This window comes from Equus caballus, chromosome 14 (assembly GCF_041296265.1).
Source record: "Equus caballus isolate H_3958 breed thoroughbred chromosome 14, TB-T2T, whole genome shotgun sequence".
NCBI classification, from domain to species: domain Eukaryota; kingdom Metazoa; phylum Chordata; class Mammalia; order Perissodactyla; family Equidae; genus Equus; species Equus caballus.
In genome coordinates this window covers 59,024,766-59,045,687 of record NC_091697.1, presented here as the reverse complement: position 1 = coordinate 59,045,687, position 20,922 = coordinate 59,024,766, and the positions used below count along the sequence as shown (strand labels likewise).

Below are 20,922 nucleotides of genomic sequence, written 5' to 3'. Positions count from 1 at the left end.
TAATGACAGAGCCTGCTTAATAGACATAATAGTTAATATATGTCAGTCACTTAGAAGAGGGCCTGTCACACTTAAGAACTCAGTAAACATTACCTATTACTGTGAAATATATTTTCACAATCAACAGTTTAGTATGTAATAGTAAACTAATATAATGTAACCAGCAAAAATATAATGAAAAACAAAGTGAAGTTACAATAACAAAAAAACCACCTAGGAATAAACAAGAAATGCGCAGGGCTTATATGAAGAAAATTTTAAAAGGTATGAATAAATGGAGAGATCTGGAGTGCTTGTGAATGAGAAGACTCAATGTTGTAAGGATGTTTGTTCTCCCCCCAAGTCACTTTCTTTGCAATCCTAATCAGGAGTTCCACAGGATCCAGCTTGTCAGCACTCTGTGGCATACTTCCTAAAAAATCATCCACATACCAGCTTGCCAACCAGGTGAGCTGACACTTCTCACTGTGGACCTGTCCTGCTCCTGGCATGCCCTTATAACAGAACTTGGCAGTCCACATTAGTTCCCTCAATTTTCTTCCCCACCGGACCACAACCCCCAAGATCAAACTGAGTCTGTAGTACCTCCGTACCCTGAAGGTAGACACATGCTAGACATCAGCAAAGGTCAGCTGGATAAGCAAAAACTGCCCCATGGTACCAGGGATGAGTGACCCAAGAAGAAACTGCAAACACCTACTTTGGGTTTCGCGATCTCCTTGATCCTTTCAATTTCCTCATCAGACATGACATCGTAGTACCTGACGATGTGCGGGCTGTCCCACTCGTCCTCCTCTTTGAAGGGGGCAATGAGCAGCTGTGGTGTTCTGTTGCCATGATGATACCTACAGAAAAGCCTCTTCTGCCTCCGGGGTGTCTGAGAAGCACAGAAGAACAGGCCCTGAGCTGAGAGAGTCCTAACTCTCAGTTCTAGGCTGGCTGGCAGCAGACACTGGTCTCACACCCTATGTCCAGCAGCTGCTCCCTCCTGCCCCACCACAGAAGAAAATAAAAGCCCCTCAGCTTGACTGGCATGAAATGATACCCCACAAATCACAAAATATTTCTTCTCTCCCAAGAATACCTCATGTCCACAAGTCCTGTGGCAGAGAGTAATCCCTGACCCCTTCCACAGAAATGTGAAAAGGTCAGAAGCACTAGGGCAAGGGAAAAGCCTTTCCAGGTGGAGGAGCCAATGGGAGCCAAGCAGACATAGGCATGGAAAAGGCCGAGAGACTGCCCCACACCTCAGCCTCCTTGAGGAAGCACTGGGATCCCAGGCTCTAGCAACTACCCTGTCTTTGCTACAGAGACGAGACTTCCCTTGGGGCCTGAGGCACATCCAACCCAGGTTTTCTTCACAACAGTGAGTCAAGCAGAGGCTGGGCACATTGGGGTCAGGTGGGGAGCTCAGTAATAACTTAGAGGACGAAACTCTATCCGGGGCATCAGGAGAGACAATCTCCTGCTTCACCTCAGAAAACACCCACATGTCAGCCTCAGCAGATGCTACAAAGAACTGGGGAAGATGCTGAAAAAATGACCTGCAGACAGAGGAACATCCTACCCAAATCTGTTGTCCAGAGCCAAAGTCTAGGTCCACAGCCTGGGCCCCTGACCCACCCACATGGCTCACCAGTTTGACACCCTCCCCACGACAGAGGCTCTCGTAGACATCCCTTTCGGGCAGGTAGTCCACAGGCCTCTCATAGATGCCTTCCTGGGTTGCTAGCTCAGCTTCTGTCTGATTTGATGATGGTTTTTCTCTTTCTTCCTCCAACAATCGTTCAAAGTACCGCAGATTCCCTCCAGCTCGTTCATGGCTCGGGTCTAGAAAAAGCAAAGAACAAGAAGGAAAAGGAAACCACAAACATCTGTTAGATCATTTAGAGAAATTATTCTGTAAGTGGTTTTCTCTTGTAGCAGTTCACTTGCACGCATCGTTCTGCCTTTCACAGCACCTAACCAGGGTTCGCTGGTCAAAGGAGAAAAGTCAACAGAGGTTCTCCCTACTCTGGTCAGAGATGAGAGAGGAGCAAGAAGGGATGCTTAGCCAGCCACTGAGGTGGCTCTCCTTTCAGTCCTCCCTGGAGGTCTCAAGGACGCAGGTCCAGAGAAGCAGCCCAGAGCCCTGCCTTCTCCTCCCAACTTGGCTGTGTGCCAGTTACATCTATCCTCCAGACTACATCCACTATTGGTGACCAGATTACATGCCAGCCACAGCTAGAAGGCAGGCTAAAAACTGGCAAAAAGAGCAGCCATATGACACTGCCACAGCCTCATCTTGTCGGCCTCACAACATGCAGGAACAAGTTTGGCAGGATTACTGTGCCACTCCTCAGATAAGGAAACCAAGGCCCAAGGATGTTAAGAGATTTAGGTTAAGGTTATACAGAATAGGAATCCAGGTGTCCCGACTCCCTGTCCAAGGCTCTTACTAACACGACAGAATCTACAAAGCTCTCTTGCCACGTCAGTCTTGCAGGACACTCATAGATCAGCTGGCATCAGACTCAAGCCCCATAAAACGCAGCAGCATAAGACAGTCTTTGCTGGTCTGTGAAATTACAGACCATGATATTCCCATATATCAGTAAGAGGTGGAACAGATGGGTTTTAAAGACACAGTGCTTTTGATCTCCTTCAGTCCAACACAAGACACTTAAAACACCAATGCCATGGTAAGTGCTACCAGTTAGACCTCGGGCCTCTAACTAATGGGTCAGGTCACTGTCACTGCAGCAAACTCGAAGTACAGCTTGCCTCTCAAGCTGCTCCTGACACAGTGAAAGCTCACTGTGCACAGTAGCAGATACACTGCAGCACTGGATTCCTATTAAAAAAGGAAGTGTGTAGGGCCACAGCTGCCACAGGCCTGAGTGTATCTACCAGTGACTGGGCAAGGGCGAAGGCCAGAAATGAGGTCGGTAAGGAGCTAGCTGGCAGCTGGATTGGGCCTGAAAGCAGTAAGGCCAGGTGACAGATAAGACTGGCTCAGTCCCAAGAGAGTGGCCATCAGAGCGACCAGTTCTCCTGCTAGTTCGCCATCCACATCTGACCTTCCCCGAGAACCTCCTCACCAAGGGAGAGTAGGCGGCGGGTAAGCTCCAGGGCGCGGTGCAGGTCGCCCAACTGGAAGACGGCGTAGCTCAGGTAGTCCAGCACCTGGGTCTTGGCTGTGGTGGCCTCCTCCCCAGCATCAAGCTGCTTTAGCACCTGCTCCATCCATAGCACTGTGTGGTAATAGTCCCCATCATTGTAGGCCGAGCGGCCCATCCCAAAGCAGTCATCCACACTCAGCACTGCCTGGTACTTGGTTCCTGCAGCAGAAGAGGCAAACAGTCAGGCTCCAAAGAGCCTCTAGGGAGAGTTAGGGAGAGAGATGCCCACATCAAGGAAGCCTAGGCCACTAGAAGGAGGTCATCATTCCAGAAAAGCTCCACCAGCACTTCAGACCACACACCTCAAAGGGCCATTGGTAGAGTGAGCACAGCCAGGCTGGCCCTGCCTTGGGCTGGGGTTCACAGCCAATCTCCTAGCCTCAGACTTCCCTTTTCCCAAGTGGGAAGGGGCATTTTTTACAGAGGAGCCCAGGAAGCCCACCAAGAAGTAGTACTCAGGAGAGTATGAAGGTTCTGTGAGCCACACAGGAGATGTCTGCTGGGCAGGGGGCCATGAGAGTCTGGAGGGTAGAAAAATTAGCTAAATATAAAAAATCAGAACTTAGGTGGCAGCTAAAGGCATGGATGAGGATAATCTCTTGCAGGAAGACTACAAGGAAAGACTAGAGAAGGTGGCTGAGGCCAGAGCCCCAGAGACCACCTACAGAGAAAAGACAGTGAGTGAATAACAGTGAGAAGGACCTAACAGGTAGAAGAAACAGAGGGAGCAGAACTGGTGTGACAGATGCCAAGGGAGACCAAGAGCCAAGAGAGCAGTGCCAACTTTGGCCGTTAGGTGGCGGGGACCTTGGTGAGCATCAGTTCAGCAGGTCCTGTGACCAGAAGTCATCAGCAGTGGGCTCAGTGCTGCAAAGTAACCATGAAGATAGTTTCAGGTCAAAAAGAAGAAGGAGATGTGGTGTAAGATGATGGGGAGATGCAGGACTTAGGGTGGTGGCAAGGTAGGAGTCACCATAAGTATGTTTCTCAGAGAACAATGAGAAAGCAGGTCCCACGGAGAGCCAGGAAAGGCTGTGACCCTCCCTAGAAAGCAAGGGAGTCTCCCTACAACCCCAATAATAGCAACCTAGGCATTGCTGACATAGAAGAGCTGCCTCAGAGTGGTCTGCCTGATGTCCAGGATGGGGCTCTGTCCAGAACAAAACCCCTGCTGTAATGGGTTGGCTGCCTCAGAGACCAGGGTCTGCTGTGCCCTGATAGCTCAGGAACAGACAATGTGGGATAGGAAGTTGGGGAGAGTAAACACCAGATGGAGTCAGTAGGCAGGCCAGAGATTAGGGAGTTCCTTGAGCCCCTGTCCTCTCTCCAGAGGCGTCCCCAGATCTCCGCTGGCTCCTTAGGCCCAGGAACTTGCACTAATGGAGGCAGTATAACACAGCTGAGTGAGCTGGATAAAGCTGGGTCTGTGCAGGCCTCACTATGGACAAATTACTTAGCCTCGCTGAGCCTTAGTCACCTCACCCCTAAATAGAGATAATACCATCAATTGCGCCAAGAATTCAATGAGATGAGGTAGGAAAATGTTATCTATGATCCTCAGGATGCTAATAATCAGTAGCTATTATCAATACGTCTCAAAGATGCCAATGATGTCAAGAATGGCTCCCAGACACCCAGTATCCTCCCCAGAAGCCAACTCAAAAGTTTACCCCCTGGAGAGCACCAGCTGAGCTGAATGATGAAGGGCAATCACACAGGAAACCCAACTGATGTGGGTAAAGGTGTTCTTGTAGAGGGCGTCAGTTGAACAAAATAGCTAAGCGGTGGGGAAGCTTAGTACAACAGGCGAGGAGGCCAGGGAGATGGAGCCACACAGGACCTCAAAGATCACATCCAGGAGGAATTTGGGTTTAGCCCTAAAAGTTAAGCGTTATGATCAGGAACTCATGTAAACAGATATGTGCTTAAGACCAGATGGAGGAAGATTTTAAGAAGTGAACTGAAGGTAGACTATAAGTCAGAATGATATTTCAATAATCCAGTTGAGAAAGAAGTGACCATGAGGCTAGCATCAGGGCCTCCAAGTACGGAAGACATTAGGGAGGTAGAATCCACAGCCTTAGGACTCTGGCTTGGGGAGCCAGTAGATGGAGGTGCTTTTTGCTGAGACAAGAGGTGAGAGAGGAAGGTAGACAGTTCAAAAGGGGATGAGGATTTCAGTTTGGGACACGTGAATTTTGAGGAGCCCATGGAACATCCAAGTAGAGATGTCCCACAGGCATTTACCTACACTATTTGGAAGCTTAGGAGACAAGCCTTGACAGGAAACACAAATCTGGATGTCATCCACGTACAGGCTATACTTCAAGTAATGGAAATCACTGAGCTCACCTGGAGAAAGCGCTAAGAGAGAACATGAGGTGGGGTTGGAATCCTGGGGAATAACTCCCTTCCACCCTTCATGGCCCCTCCAGAACATGCATGAGTCTGTTAACTGAAGGTAAGAGGTCAATGCCTGGGTGTGGCCCCCTCTTCCCACTAACCATTCTCACAGCTACAGGGTGAACAGATCTGGCAGGTACCTTCTCTCTCTGGACTCATGGTCTGGCTTGGTCCAAGACCTGACTGAGGCAGAATAAGGAGAAGTCTTCCTTCTGACTCACCAGACTCCTCAGTACCAGAGCTCCAGGCCCTGACCAGCCAACAACAGAGTGTCTCTTTCTCCTACATACCATGATTCCCTCTGCTTGTGCCTCCTCCAGCGTCCCATGGGTGAGGTGGTATTCAAGGTCTAATGGAGTCTAACTGAATCCCTGGGTTTCTTGGCTTCTAATAGCCCCCAAACCTAAGGTATCTTCTTATAAACATACTGTGGTAGTCACTAGAAAGGCGTGTGTAAAACAATGAGAGAGAGGGGTATTGAAGAGAATCAGCTGAGATCAGTGTCCTAGAATTAAAAGGAGGGGAGAATATCAGGAAGAATGAGGCAACCAATGTGCCAAATGCTGTTAAAAAGTTAAAGAACATTATGCCTGAAACCTGTCCACTAGCTTTACCAGCCAAGTGGCCACTGGTGACCTTGCAGGGGCAGGACTGGTGGATGATAGGGAAAGAAGCAGTCTTTGTGTGTTTAGGAGGACATGGGAACCAAGAAAGTGGAGAAACAGTGTAGATGACTCTATCCAGCAGCCAAATGAGGAGGGAGAAGAGATCAAAAGGGCCTCGGATCCTGAGGGAGGGGTTTGCAAGATGAGTGAGAACAGAGCATATGTGTGAGCTCAGGAGGAATAGCCCAGAGAGGTGGACACAGAATGGACAGGGGCAGAGCCTGTAACTGAGGGCACACAGGACATGGGGCATTGAGTCCAGAGATCAGCCTTGGGCAAGAAGAAATCAGAGGGTGGGGGATGGAAGTGGGTCTGGACACAGATCTGAGTGGTGCTTCTGGGGGCAGAGGCTGAGGGGTGCTGAACAGCAGCCTTGGCTTTCACTGAGATGTGAGAGGAGATGGCATGGAGGAAGGCTGAGGGGCAGAGGCTGAGGGAAGGCAGGTGTCATGGGAATGGGGGACTGACACCAACTGGAAAACCGAGAGATCACCACCAGAGGTAATGGTGCACCCGAGGGTGCAGACCACAAGTCGGCTGGGGCTCCAACCCTATCCAGACACTGTACCAGACACACACACTGGACAGGCAAAACCTGGGGTGGGGAGTTACCTGGAAGTTCCCCTTTGGAAATTGTATCTGGGTCCAGCTTGTATGTGTCCTGAAGCCTCATCAGGGCCTTGGCAGCTCCCATTTCATCCTCATCAGTGGGAAAGAACTGGCGCTGCACTGAGAAGTTGGCAATAAAACCTTCCAAATGAGAGTGAGAACAAGAGGTTACCCTTGATCCAAGGGCAGAATTCCACCTGAGACCAGAGAGAGGCACCAGCTGGAGGGTCTCTGGCTAGTGAAACCTCCCTGCCCCTTCCCTCAAAGGCTGCTTCCCCTTCCTCCAGGAAACCTCCCTGATGGCTCCAGTCCATGGAGACCTCTCCTTTCTTACACCTCACTGTATTGACTGCCTGTGTTGCTCATTTAGAACTGAACAGAAAGAGCTCTACACACTGGTTAACATGTGGGAGTCTGGGAGTTTTGGCTCCAAAGCACTCTGTCAGACCTCGTAGAGACAGAAGGGACAAAGAGGGTAATTGGGAAGGAGACAGGAGAGGACTGAAGAAGGATGTACTGATCACTCAGTGGAAAATTAATCATCTAGAAAACCTTGATCCAGGATTATTGGGCTGGCCAGGTAAACACTGACTTCCAGCCCACATCTCAGGTTAAGGAGCCCAAGGGACAGAGGTGGTCAACTCAGGGAGCCCAGCTGGCCACTCATTACTGATCACTGGCCATTATTATAAAGAAAGGTGATGACAACAGTACTGGAAGCATTTGGTGCTGTCCCCACCTCCGGATTAGGGACTGGGGGACCACGTAGCCAGGCCAAGCATTGAGGTGGGACTGCACAAGCCCAGCATGGCTCCCTGAGAGATCACACTGGGCCTTGCTCTGCTCTCTAAGGTACTCCCACCCTTTAGACCTGCTACAAGTTCTGGGCATGAGCTCCCCGATTGTGGTGCTCAAGACCACAGCCTGGAGCCTAGAAAGTCCCTCATCACAGAAGCACCCAAGGAGGCTGTTCTGGGACTCCAAGCCCTAGCTGTGAAGCAAGATAAGCACCTCCCACAATCTCAGGACTCCAAGTGGGGACCAGGCCCTCCCATGCTGATTCACAGGCTTCAATTCTGCCTGTGAGCTGAGAAATGGGAGGGGAATCCCAAGGCTATTTCTTCTCTTGTCTCTTCCCCAGAGGAACAGTACGCATGGCCACCTACTCTCATGACCTCAGGCTCAAACACCCACTTCTAACTATGCCTGGGGACCCAGGGACCAAGAAGCTGCAACCCTGTCTTCTTTATGGCTGCATGGTCAGGGACTCTACCAATTTAGAATCTAGGGAAAAGAAAACATGCCCTTAGAAAAAGCCACACTGTCAGCGTGTCCCTCTCATTTCAGGGGCAAGAACTCTCAAAGTCAGAGGCAAAAACAACCTATTGCTCTCTGGACCCATCCTGTCTCCCTCCAGATAATTATAAGGTTTTCCAAAGGAACCAGATGTTGACAGGGGGGTGGGGTGTGGAGAACAAGACTGGAGAGTGGGAAGTCATCTGGGCAGGCTTATTCTCCAATAGGGCAGGCAAAATAGCCAGTTGTGAACTCCAGGCCCAGGCTGGGAGACAGTGGTCTGGGAAAGGCAGGCCATAGCTTCTGGAGGCAGTGAGCTCACCAGGCATATGTCCAGCTCAGCTGAGCTCACCAATCCCTCCCCAGAGGCCACCCTGCCCCCAGCCAAGCCCAGCCCAGTCTGGCCACATGAGATGAAATGCCTCAGCCAGAGAGACAACTAGTCTGAAGTTAATCAGCACTCTCAACCTAGGAAGAAGAGGCAGTGAGTCCAGGGGGCTGAGCCCAGGGCTGGAAGTCAGGAGGACCCACCTCCATGCCTGTTCCACCATCTCCTGTTGAGAGGAAAATGTTAGAGCATAGAAAGTACTACCACAGTAAAAGCACCAAGCACAGTTAAAGCTTTAAAAAAGTTCATACGCTGACCTGCCAACATTTTCTTAGGAAAAATTCCTAGAAGTGGTAATCAGAGGTGGGCACCAAGATGTATGTGCAAAACTGCTGAAAATTTGGAAATTCATGTCTACTGACTTGACCACTTTTATGCTATATCGGTATAACATATTACTGTCCAGCCATTAAAATCATGTTGCAGAAGAACATTTAATGGACATATGGAGAAGCTGGAAAATTCAGGAAAAGAGTACATGCTATGTCACAAATCTGCTGACAGATTTTTTTTTTCTAAAATATACAAATGGGAATGAATTTAGATAAGGTCGATGCTCCCCAGCTTGTACTGACCCCATTACCCAGCCCACTTAACTCATTTTTGTTAATTCATTTGGTCGCTCAAAGCAAGTGGGTTTGCATGCCCTGGTATATTTGTATGGTTCCTTTTTTCTTTTTTTTTAATGTATATGCATGTGTAGAAAGACTGGAATTTTAATAGTGCTTATCACAACCTGGATTAAGAATTGCAATTTTCTTACATGATTATTTTTGTTTTCCTATTTTTCTATAAAACATATTACAAAAGTGTAATTAGAAAAAAATCACTGCCAAAGAAAGGGAAACACACTAGAAAAGCTAAGAACTGACTATTATTACATATTAAAAAACAAGGACAGCCAATTGCCAGGTCCCCAGAGAAAGGAAAGAGCCATGAGACAGCAGGGTCCATGTTCACATACTGCACGTGCCCACCAACACCCAGACCCAGGACAGGCTCAGACACACACTTCCCAGGTGTGAGCACACAAACATACAGGCTTATCCAAGCACCTATTCACCAGCCCTCACCTGCAGCTGAGTCCTGCAGGACAAGGTCCTCCAGTGCAGGCCAGTCTGTATTCAGGCGCTTCACCAGTTTGTAGGCATTCACAGGGTGGGCCAGGTAGCCCTCTGGGTCAGCAGCTGACTTGCTGGTCAGGGCTTCCATTTTGTCAGCCCAGCTGTGGAACCAGAGGAAAAGGAAGACTAATACACTCACCCACAAGAGTCTTGACTTGTGTTAATTTCCCTGTTAAGATTCAGGACTCTTTTCAACAAGAGGCAATAAAGAAACAAAAAATGAATACAGGGGCCGGCCCAGTGGTGCAGCAGTTAACTGCAGACGTTCTGCTTCGGCGGCCCGGGGCTCACGGGTTCAGATCCCGGGTGCGGACATGGCACCGCCTGGCAAGCCATGCTGTGGTAGCATGTGGTAATTTATATGTGTCCCACATATAAATTAGAGGAAGATGGACACAGATGTTAGCTCAGGGCCAGCCTTCCCCAGCAAAAAGAAGAGGACTGGCAGCAGATGTTAGCTTAGGGCTAATCTCCACTCCCCCCACAGCAAAAAAAAGAATACAGTAATTCCCCACAGTTACTTCCAGACCCTTGATTTAGATAAGAGCTAGGAACCCTAATGTATGCAAAAAGTCTCTTAAATAGAAAGGAAAAAGCAGTGAGTGCTTAGCCCATGTATTTAGTCACTCTGGAGGACTGGCATCAAGTAACCTGGAGGCCAGCCCCATAATGCCTTTTTAAAGGCTTCCTTTTATAGGTACCCTGGATGGGTTCCAGTGCAGGCAGGAGGACTGACTCAGGGTGGGTGTGGGGACATAGGATGACAGACACCTCTTAATCTTGGAGAGCTTGGCTTCCTCCACAAGGATGTACTCCTTCAGAGACTGCACCAGGTCCTTCTCTGCATAAATCAGGTCTGTCATGTGCCCTGCAAGGGAGAGAAGGGCCAGAGAGAAATGAGTGAGGGATGTCCAGTCCCCTTCCTCAGGGCACAGAACACCAGGATAGAGGCAAGTCCCCTGGGCCAAGGGCATACCAGTTCTCTTGGGATGGTGGGGACTTGGAGTTAAAGAGAGCCTAGACACTCACATGGTTCTGGCCTCCAGCTTCAGGAAGAGAGAGGTAGAGGCTCCAAGGGGAGGTGGAGATAAGTGCACTGGAGACACCTTAAGGAGGAAGCCCCAAATCTCATTCTCCCACTGTCACCCAGCTGGGTCATGCCACTGGGGCATGGACATCCTGGAGGCATCATGACATGGAAACAAGCTCTGAGACTTTGTCAGAAGAAGAGCAGCTGGATCCACTGGCCACAGAGTGTTCTCTGCTCAGAACCACTCTGATCCAGGAGAAAGATAGTCAGAAAAGAACAACCTGAACTCCCCAGGGGGTGGTCCCAATTGAGACAACTGGCTCCTAGGAGATCCAGGTCATCAGGGCCTCAGAAGGGGAGAAAGCAACTCTGCAACTCCCACTCTCCCCAGAACTGGTCAAAAGTCGTGGGTGAGGTCAGTCCATCCTAAATGAGAACAGGCCTTGGGCAGTGACATCCCCTGGCACTTAAGCCCAAGATTGCTCAGGTAGATAACAATCCTGTCACCACATACCAATAGAAGTGAAGAATTCGGCCTGCACGCAGCCCAGGACACCAAACCAGGCCACCAGCAACACGGACACCCGGAATTTCATGGTCACAGAGGGCAGTGTCTGCAAGGTATTCAGTGACTGTCACTGGATCAACAGTGAAAAAAAGCAACTTAGGTGAGGAAAAACGTACACATGTGCACACGCAAACACAGATTCAAACATGCCAAAATCCTGACCTAGCACACAGAAGCTAAGAAAGACATTCAGGATCAACAGTGGCAAGCACAGGGAGTGGAACCAGTGATCTGTGCTCAATTCTGGCCCCTGCTCTAGGGGGCCACATGCCTTTGGGAAAGAGTCTGCCCTCTCAACTCCTGGTAACCACTGGCAAACATGGGAAGGCTGAATTGCGTGGGGGACAATCACCCCTGGTTCTAATAGTCTGTCAGTCCAAGATTCTAGCCCACTCCTCATTTCACAGACTGCTTGTCTGTTCCTATCTTTCCTTCCAACACATGTGCCAGGACAGTGCCAGCCACTGGGGACCCAGATGTAACACGGATCCCCTGCCCACAAGAAGGTTGACAGTACAGGAGAAACAATGACAGAAAAAGTTGGTATAATATGCTCCAGAGGACCCACACCCAAAAAGAGGTGGGCAGCAAATGGTCGGCCAGAAGAGGAATAAAACTGCCCCCTGCCAGTCTGTACCTAGCCACAGCGAGAGCAGTCTGAGGAGTGGACACTGAGCAGACACTGCTCTTCCTGTTGTGAGGCTCCTTGGCAGACACTGTCCTCACTGGCGAGTTACCATTCACAAATATTTACCAAAGACCTACATACGCCATGCACTGAGCTAGGCACTCAGGATACAAAAATGAATCAGCTTCTCAGGGCCAAAACCTCGGGCTGAGCTGGGTTGCTGACATGGGTAAGAGGTCAGTAGCTGTCTTCTCATCAGCCTAGAAATAGTCAGACCCAGCTCTGAAGGCAGCAGGCACAACCTGGGGCAAGCCCTGCTGGCAGTGGACCTAAGCATACAACAGAAGCTTGAGACATCGTCTCCCAGCACAGCCACGCAGCCCAGAGCATGCTGGAGGACCAGCAGCTACCTAAGCCCAAGCTCTGCCAGTCCTTCCTCCTCCTGCTCTAGGTCAGACAGGCCCAGTGGAAATTTACTAGGAGAAAACAAGGAAAATAAAGGAAATACAAACGTTTCCCCCCCAAAATGTATGTCTCATCTGACAATTCTAAGTCTGAGCTGACTAATGCCAATTCATCCATTTTTTTGCCTATTAAGGTCGATTAGACACAGTCACAGCCCCCATTCCTCACCTCGTCCTTTCAGGAGAAATTCCAATCTACTGTAGTCGCAGGAGAGGCTCAGAGAAGTCCAACCACAACTCCCACCCCCAAACCAGTTTCATATCAGGAAGAGGAGAGAATAAGTGAATGACCCCATTTGTTCAAGTCCCTGACAAGCGTGGGCAGAGCCAGCAGCATGCCCCTCAGTGCCCTAGGGGTTAGGGGCCCAGAGATACAGAAGACAAGATCTTTCAGCCCAGAACCTGCTGCAGGGTCAGGAGCACTGGGTTAAGGGATCCATTATGGAGTTAGGGAAGCAAAGGAAAGCAAGTCTCAAAGAAGGTGAGCAGGCCCAGGCTAGCCCTGAGGTGGAGCCCTAGTCCTCCTTGTTCCAGCCCCACGTCATTCCAAGGCCTCACCCTACTGCATCTCCACCCCAAGATTCCAGAAGGCCTCTCTGCTTGCTTACACAGCCTCTTTCACAGGGGATGGTGTCTGTTCCTTCTATCTCAAGAGGCTTGACTAGCTGAGAGAGCACCTTCTGTACGTGTGTAGGGAGGGGCAGTAAAAACCCAGGGCTAGGAAGCGATATCTGTGGACAGTGAAGCACCAGCCAACTGCCTGTCAGACTGGGGTAGTGGGAGAGCAGGGCCCAGGCAGGAGACCAGACCAGACATGGATGGAAGTAGTGGCCCTAGCACTTTTCCCCTGTTGTGTCATCAATTGAAATGGCATATCTCTTCACAGATCAGGTAACAAATTCAAGCGAGGGAGAAGCCTCTCTGTTCCTTTTAAGTCACCCTGGTGATACTGTCCACAGTTCATGCCTTACAGCACTCAGGAAAAAGCTGCCAGGTTACTTCATTACATGAACACCAGCTGTCATTTCTCTGGAATGTGCTATCTGGCTTAGACAGAGCCCATCCACGAATCCCAGCCTGGAGGCAGAGCCCCAAAGAATCACAGAAGAGGTTCTGGGAAATGGCTTACCAAGAGCCTGCAAAATCCTGCTCTGATGGAGGAAGGGGAGGATGACTCTGCTGGTCCAGAGAGGTAGGTACCCTGAGCAGCCCCAGACTGCCACATTCAACACTGCCACCCCAGGCAGGGGTGCCTTAGAGCCTCACCCTATTTCTCCTGATTCTGGGCCCCTGAACACTTATACAAAAGATCACCTAATCAGGGCCAGACTGCAAGAACGCAGTGTTCAAGAGGTGACTGTGTCATACAGTGCAGGAAAGGCCAACCACCTACATGCCCCCCCATCCCATCTCATACCTATACCCAGAGCTTGCTTAGGACAGAGTAGGTGGGAGTATGTGAGCCTGCCCTCACAAAGTATTCATTGCTGCTGAAAGTCCTGCCAGGAACCCTCAGAAATCCACGCTGAATAGGCCTGGAAACGGGCAATGTTGAACCTCCTTTTATGAAAAACAAAGTGACACCAAGCCTGAGCAGAAAACCAATATTAAGTTTTATCTGAGCAACATCCTGAGTTTAGAACAATGTCTGGCCCATATCAGGCACCCAACAAATAATACTTCAACACAGACTTATTCAAGTTAGGAAACTACAACAACTGAAAATTTTACATTTCTTCCATACAATGGATTGTTATGGATTATGCAAGAATGGATACCGGGGCCAGCTCCATGGCTAAGTGGTTAAGTTCACACGCTCTGCTTCGGCAGCCCAGGGTTTCACGGGTCCAGATCCTGGGCAAGGACCTAGCACCTCTCACCAAGCCGTGCGGAGCCGGCATCGCACATAGCAGAGCCAGAAGGACCTACAATTAGAATATACAACTATGTAAAGGGAGGCTTTGGGGAGAAGGAGGAAAAAACAAGAGAGAGAGAGAAGATTGGCAACAGATTTTAACTCAAGTGCCAATCTTTTGAAAAGAAAAAGAATGGATACTGTATGCATACGAACATGGAGAAAAGATGAAAGCATACTGTTAAATGAGAAGAGCAGGCTCCCAAATGTACTCCATGATTTCATTTTTACAAGGAAAAACTTATATGTATATGCATATATATACACATGTATATACACAAGAAGAGAGTCATGCATCTGGTTATATCTTGGCAGAATAATTTTTTCTCTTTATACTTATTTGTATTTCCTGACATTTCTACAAAGAGTTCTATGTGAAATTTAAAATATATTTTATATTGGGGCTAGCCCGGTGACGCAGCGGTTAAGTTCGCACGATCAACTTCAGCAGCCCAGGGTTCCCCGGTTCGGATCCCAGGTGCGGACATGGCACCACTTGGCACTTACCATGCTGTGGTAGGCATCCCACATATAAAATAGAGGAAGATGGGCACGGATGTTAGCTCAAGGCCAGCCTTCCTCAGCAAAAAGAGGAGGATTGGCAGCAGTTAGCTCAGGGCTAATCTTCCTCAAAAAATAAATTAATTAAATAAAATATATTTTATAATATGCTTAAAATGAAAAGAAAACAAAGAAGGCCCTCTCAAATGGACTCCAAAGCAGCCCCAGCAGCCAGAGTTTGGATCACCACAGGGAGGTCCTCCGAAGCCTGCCAACAAGCCAGCAACAGTGATTCACCCACCAGGTGACCGGCACTGTTTCTAAGCATAGGGCAATTCCAAGACATACAATCAGAGGCCCCAACAAGCCTGCTCTTTGGAAAGGACATTTACAACCTGGCCAAATGGCCATGAAAAGATGTTTCCAGCTGCAAACCAGCAGTGTCCTTAGCTTCTCCCCTACCTCATCAGGCAGGAACTTCTGCCAAGCTCCCAGCTGCAACCCAAATGCAACAGCTTGAGTTTTAACAATGCATTTAACAGCCTAGAGACAGAACATGGGTTTGCTGAGAACAAACAAGTCTTGCTTGGCAGTTACAAGAGGTGGCCTGCCTTCTGTGAAGGGGCAAAACCTGCCTGCACAGGGCTCCCCCCAGCGGCCCTGCTTCTCAGTGGTGTGGCCAAATCTGGTATGGCAGAGCCAAGAGGATCTGTGTGCTCAACCCAGGAGGAATTGTGCAGAGGATCCAGGAGACCTTGCCACCTAAGCACATGGATGTTCATTCAGGTCCACAAGCGGCTGTCACTGGCACCCCAGGGAAAGATGGGAGGCACCCAACTCTCCTTACCTGATATCATGCCTCAGTCATCATCCTGGTCGGAATCATCACACCTAATTCCCTCCTGCAGCCATCCTGGCTCCTGTGTGCACTGGTCTCTCATCTCACCTCCCTCCCAGCTCTGCTCTACAAAGTGGCCAGCATGGCTCACTACAGACCCTCGTTTGGTCTCTTTCTCCCTAAGAACCCTCGAAAGGCTCTCCACTGCCCTCAGGATAAAGTCCAAACTCCTTAGTCCTAAGGGCCTTTTTGACTCTGCATGACCTGGCCCTACCACCCTCTCCAGCACTCTCTCATGACTCCAGGTTTCATATCTTCAACGACTACCTCACATGAAAAATATTCTCCTTCACTGAGAACCTAATGAAGCCTAGATGTTCATCTGTATCTATCCTTATACTTTCCCTAGCTGGTACATGAAAATGTTGATTTGTACTTCCCACTTGGGTACCATCAAAACCACAAAGTCTCCTGCTTCAGTAACTAGGCAATGAAGTAGCAGAGAAGGCTGTAAACAATGACATGCAAAAGCCACACTGGGTTTTCAGTCACAGTCTTGGCAGAGACTTGGCAGTCTAGGTGAGACTAATTCACAAGAAGGAAGTACACACGAGGACGAAATCCACACACCACCATATTAGATGCATCTGATGTACACCACCTCATACTCTCTTGGCCTCACCTGTCTCCTGGGCCCTGGGCCACTTCCTCTGGCTCAGACCCAGGAGAGGAGGCTGTGCAGACCCCAAATCTGTGGCTCCTCCCACTACTTCCATACTCCAGCGAGGTGCCACACAGGCCTCCCCAGTGACTTCTGGAGGGCCCTGGTAGTACAACAGAGGAGTAAGGGGGAGTTAACGTCTCACGAGGCAACTCTGACCAATGAAGAACAGAAGACAAGAGGACGTCAGCAGATAAATTCCCTCCTCAGGCCTCCACTAAGAAACTGCTCTGTGGCATGGAGTTTCTGTAGAGCTTGCCCAGAGATGTCCTATACAGCTGAACAACCAGTGTATCACTATGCAGACTGACCAGCTTGCTAAAGCACCACCTTTTATTTGCTTCCTATCCTTCTCTACCTCATTTTTCGTTTGCCTTTCCCTTGCTGCCCTGCAATTGCACCTTCAATAAAGCATTAAGCACTTAAGCTCTGCCTTGGGCTCTGTTTTCTGGGAACTAGGCTAAGATAACCACTATTTATGTTTCCAAAAATCTTTCATTTCTACCATCTAATCCTCATCAAAACCTTGTAAACTAGATAATTATCTCCATTTCAGATATAAATATATAAGATAGGTAACTGAGGCTGAGAGAGGGTTTCCTGCACACTTGACATGCTACAACAAATCAATGGCAGAACCAAGACTCAAATCCAAAACATACTTGCCACTAGAATTGCTGCCATTCAGTCCTACTCAGTCACATCTGCTGTCTTACAGCACAAGGGCCTCCCAAAAGGAGGAGTCTCATTTTGCCTGTCTAGGTCAAAGACTTTATGGTGGTTCACAAAGCCGCTTCACGACATCCATGGCTAGAGGGCACCAGAAGGCAGACAGCAACATGGACCCAGAAGACAGGAAAGATGGTGCCTCGAGTTCAGGTGAGCAGTCACTCCTGCTCCAGACATCACAGCACTCACAAATGACCAACCAGACTAGCTCAGGGCAAGGCAACACAGTCCAGTAGACAAGCACATCCACCCTGGGGTCAGACAGTCCCAGAGTTAAATCTCAGCTCCACCATCACTTCCTGGCTTTTGTGACCTTACACAAATTACAAGTCTCTCTGAGCCTCAGTTTTCCCATCTATATAATGGTGATAATATTAGGACCTACATCTTATAGGGCTCTTGTAAGGATTGAATGAGATGACAGATGTCAGTGGGCAGCCCAGTGCCAGGCACAACTTATACCAGTCACTAGCACCAAGAGTACCGGAGGAACATCAGTAGATCTAAAGCGGCCAGCTGCCCAGCTAATCCCTGGAGAGGAAGAAGGTCCAGTCTAGGGGACAGTGAAAAGGAAAGCAAGGCATAAATTGGGCAAGCTCCACATTCCAGGAGTGCCCAAAAAGATGAAACATAAACTTAGAAGACAGTACGGTCAGGCATAATGCAGCACACTGACCATCGGGAAATAACCCTGGAACTGGGCATCACTGACTCTGAAGTTCACCAATGAAGAAAAGTTCTCTTGCAAAAGGCAGGGCACTGGACCAATACTCTAGGATTTCTATGCCTGTAATCTGCTCTCTCTAAGTTCCTACAAGTACCACCCTCAGGATCTTGGCCGCACCCTGGCGCTCAGGAGTGCCAGGTACAGAGCAGGCTACATTCTAGCAAGCACTTCCTGAAAGGTATAGAGCAGATGCTGGTCTGTGACCAAGGCTCAGACAGATCCTTTCTGAGCTGGAGAACGCACTACCCAAACATTTAATTCTCTGCCATACAATGATACCATTTGAATAAAAACTGTCTCCTAGGACTCCAAGAAGTCTAGCCGACTTTTCATTCCCCTCTGTTCCTCGTGAGAATAAAAACTATATCCCTCATTCCATATCCCCAGCACAAACCCCAGAGACCACAGGAGCCACCGGCCCTCTCTGCTCTAGGACAGGCTGATGTTCCACCCTGGGGCACTTCAAAAGCCCAAATTGCTAGATTCGAGCAACTTTTTCAAAATTTAACTCTTGCTCCAGCATTCCGTCTGGGCTTGCACGTGTCTGCATCACTGCATTTCCTGCCAAACTCCATCTGCATAAAATTAAACTCTTGACAGATCCCAGGAGCCAAGGACACACCCACCAGCCCAATGCACACTATCAGCCAGCAGGGCCATAAATCGGCCAAAGTCTCGCAGCCAGTCTCAGACCCTCCCAAGGATGTGGGAGGGCAGAGTCAAAAAGGGAGGTTCTATCAGGAAATGAATAGATCCCAGATTCCTTCACCCAAATCATCCCTCAGGGCTGCACCCACACAGTCTCTCCTTCTGATAAGCACTCACACTCTGAGCTCCTCCCCTAGCTCATGGCAAGCTGCCAATGTGAAGCAGCAATCTCAGAGAGATTATGAGCTAGCCAAGGGCAAGGACAGCGCCTCCTCCTCTCCCTCCTTCCTCATTCCAGCCCCAGGCACACTCTAAGCAGAAGCCAGGCACACAGGAGGTACTCAAGGAATGAACAGAGATCAGCTCTGGCCAAGCTAAACCAGTGGCAAAGTAAGCACTCTCCCAGGCACCCCATTTCAGAGCCTGTGACAGGGTAAAAGGGCCTATCACAGGCCACAGACAATGCCTAGTCATCAAGCATGTCTGCCTGCTGAGCTCTCAAGAGAACTAGAGTGGCCCAGTATGACAGCATCTCTGGGATAAGGCCCCCAGCCAACTCACTCCATCCTTGCTACGTGGCTTCCTTGGCTGTCAGAGAAAAAGAAGGCCCCAGAAGAAAAGGATTCAAAGCCCAAACACATGAGGAGAAGTAAACAGAGAGGCTGGGCCCTGAAGCCCAGAACTACAGTGAAAGACTGCACCCTGGACACTTCAGGAGCAGTTTAAGCACAAGACAAAGGACGTTTAACAGAGAACTAAATCACGGAACCTGTTGCCCCAGATGTGATACAGGCTAAGAGGCAGCAGCCTGCGAGAACATTCTATAAATTATCAGGTGGAGAGTGGATCTCTGCAAAATCTGGGACATTTGACAATGCCCTCACTACAAAGTGATGTCCCCCAACCCTTGCTCTCAGGGCCAGGATCTCCTGCAAGAGAGCTGAGGCTGTCAGGCCTCAGATGGTTTACATCAAGAAGCACAAGCCTTAGGTGTCACTCTACAGTGGAAGACACTTAAGACTAGTCTCAGTCTTGGGACGGACTCTAATGTTCTTCTACACCATCTTAAAGGTATCAGATTAGAATACGGAGGCCAGGGGCCCACCTATGCTGTGCCGAAGTAGGAAGTGCCCTGATCCACACTCATGCTGCAAGGGTTCACTGAGCACCCTCCACACGCAGGGCACAGTACCAGGTACTGTCCTCTCACTTGAAGCTCCTGTGCACAGGTCCATGGGCAGCTATCCTCTGAGGTGTCCCTTCTCCCACTACCTTGCTTCCACTAGAGTGCCCAGGTCTGCTGCCATTCACGCAGGCTGTGCCTCTCTCTAGGTTATCCTTTATTCAGCCTTCATCTGACCACTCCAGCTCATGGGTTACCTCCTCCCGGAAACCCTCTGGCCTGAAGCATCCTGTCCTCTACTAAGTATCCACCGCCCGGGGCTCCCTCCCAACACATCACTCACCACACTGCCTGGGGCCTGGACTTTCCCGGTCTTCCAGTCCGTCTGCCCCACTTGGGCTAGCAATTCTTTGCAGTTTCTGACACACAGAAGGGTCCGTTTGTTGGATTAGTTAACTAGTTACCACAGGTCTCTGCAGCTGCTGAGGAAAAACCACCCTGGTTCGAAAGGGATGTCTGGAGGGAAAAAAACTTTCTCACCCAACAGCCCGTCTTTATGGGCACCAAGCTGGACCCTGCCCGGACAAGGCCACAGACTCGCAGTCCTTTGGAGAGAGGAAAGTGGACCTCACTAACATTAAGCGGCCCCTCAGGGCCTGCCCCACCCGCCCCCCACCCCCACCCCCACCCCCGACCCGGCCGCCACGCTCCGGCAGCCCCCGAGGCCAGGCCGTCCTTCCCGGGAGCCTGACATGGCAGGGCGGCCAAGTTCCCGGGCCGGCGCGGCCGCCGAGGGGACCGGCAGGAAGGGCGCCGCTGACCTCACCACCCTGAGCTCGGGGAGGGGACGCAGGCGACAGGACAGGAACCCAGACGGGTGTAGACACGGGGCGGAGAGCGCGGGGCTGCGGGCGGCGCGACCCCCGACCCCGCGACCCCAGCCCGCACCCGAGCCCCGCGGCGGAGCGGCGGCGGAGCAGGCGGGGCGCTCACCTGGACACGCGCCGCTCCCGGCGTTTCCAGAACCTCCCGCGGCGGTGCCCGGCCCGCTGGCGCCTCCTCCTTCGGCGGCTCCGCCTCCCTCCGCCGCCCGGCTCCGCCTGCTTGAGCCGCCGCCACGTCCCCACCTCCCGCGCCCCGGCCGCCTCGGCCCGGCCCTGGCTCAGCGCCCGGAGAGTCTCCGCCCGGGGTCGCCACCGCCAGCGACCCTGGGAAGGTTCAGGCCGCCCGACCGCGGGGGAGCCGGGAGGCCGCCTCAGGCCGGGGGGAAGCCGGCTGCCCGCGCCCTTCATGCCGCCCGCCGCTCCCCGCACGTACGCCGCGCGCCTCCCCTCGCCCGGCTCCCACCTGGGGGACTCGCCCCGCCCTGCTCCCAGTCCCTGGG

At 50.6% G+C, this 20,922-nt stretch overlaps 1 protein-coding gene across 50 annotated transcripts in view; it reads right to left on the bottom strand.

The window, feature by feature from the left end:
• P4HA2 (prolyl 4-hydroxylase subunit alpha 2) overlaps positions 1-20,663 on the bottom strand; it is a 62,195-nt gene extending 41,532 nt beyond the window's left edge. For 5 of the 50 annotated variants that reach the window (XM_023617719.2, XM_070234377.1, XM_070234418.1 and 2 more), the window contains exons 1-10: positions 20,532-20,663; positions 19,882-20,020; positions 14,115-14,261; positions 11,191-11,290; positions 10,418-10,514; positions 9,596-9,747; positions 6,842-6,979; positions 3,081-3,320; positions 1,637-1,830; positions 701-877 (exon numbers count right to left, since the gene is read on the bottom strand). In XM_023617719.2, coding sequence (XP_023473487.2) covers positions 701-877; positions 1,637-1,830; positions 3,081-3,320; positions 6,842-6,979; positions 9,596-9,747; positions 10,418-10,514; positions 11,191-11,290; positions 14,115-14,237 — 1,221 coding nt within the window. In that variant the 5' untranslated portion in view covers positions 14,238-14,261; positions 19,882-20,020; positions 20,532-20,663. Of the gene's footprint in view, positions 1-700; positions 878-1,636; positions 1,831-3,080; positions 3,321-6,841; positions 6,980-9,595; positions 9,748-10,417; positions 10,515-11,190; positions 11,315-14,114; positions 14,262-19,881; positions 20,055-20,359 lie in introns of all 50 variants that reach the window. The other 45 variants (XR_011425593.1, XM_070234404.1, XM_070234386.1 and 42 more) reach the window with 28 other exon arrangements.
• Positions 20,664-20,922: the final 259 nt, after the last annotated feature.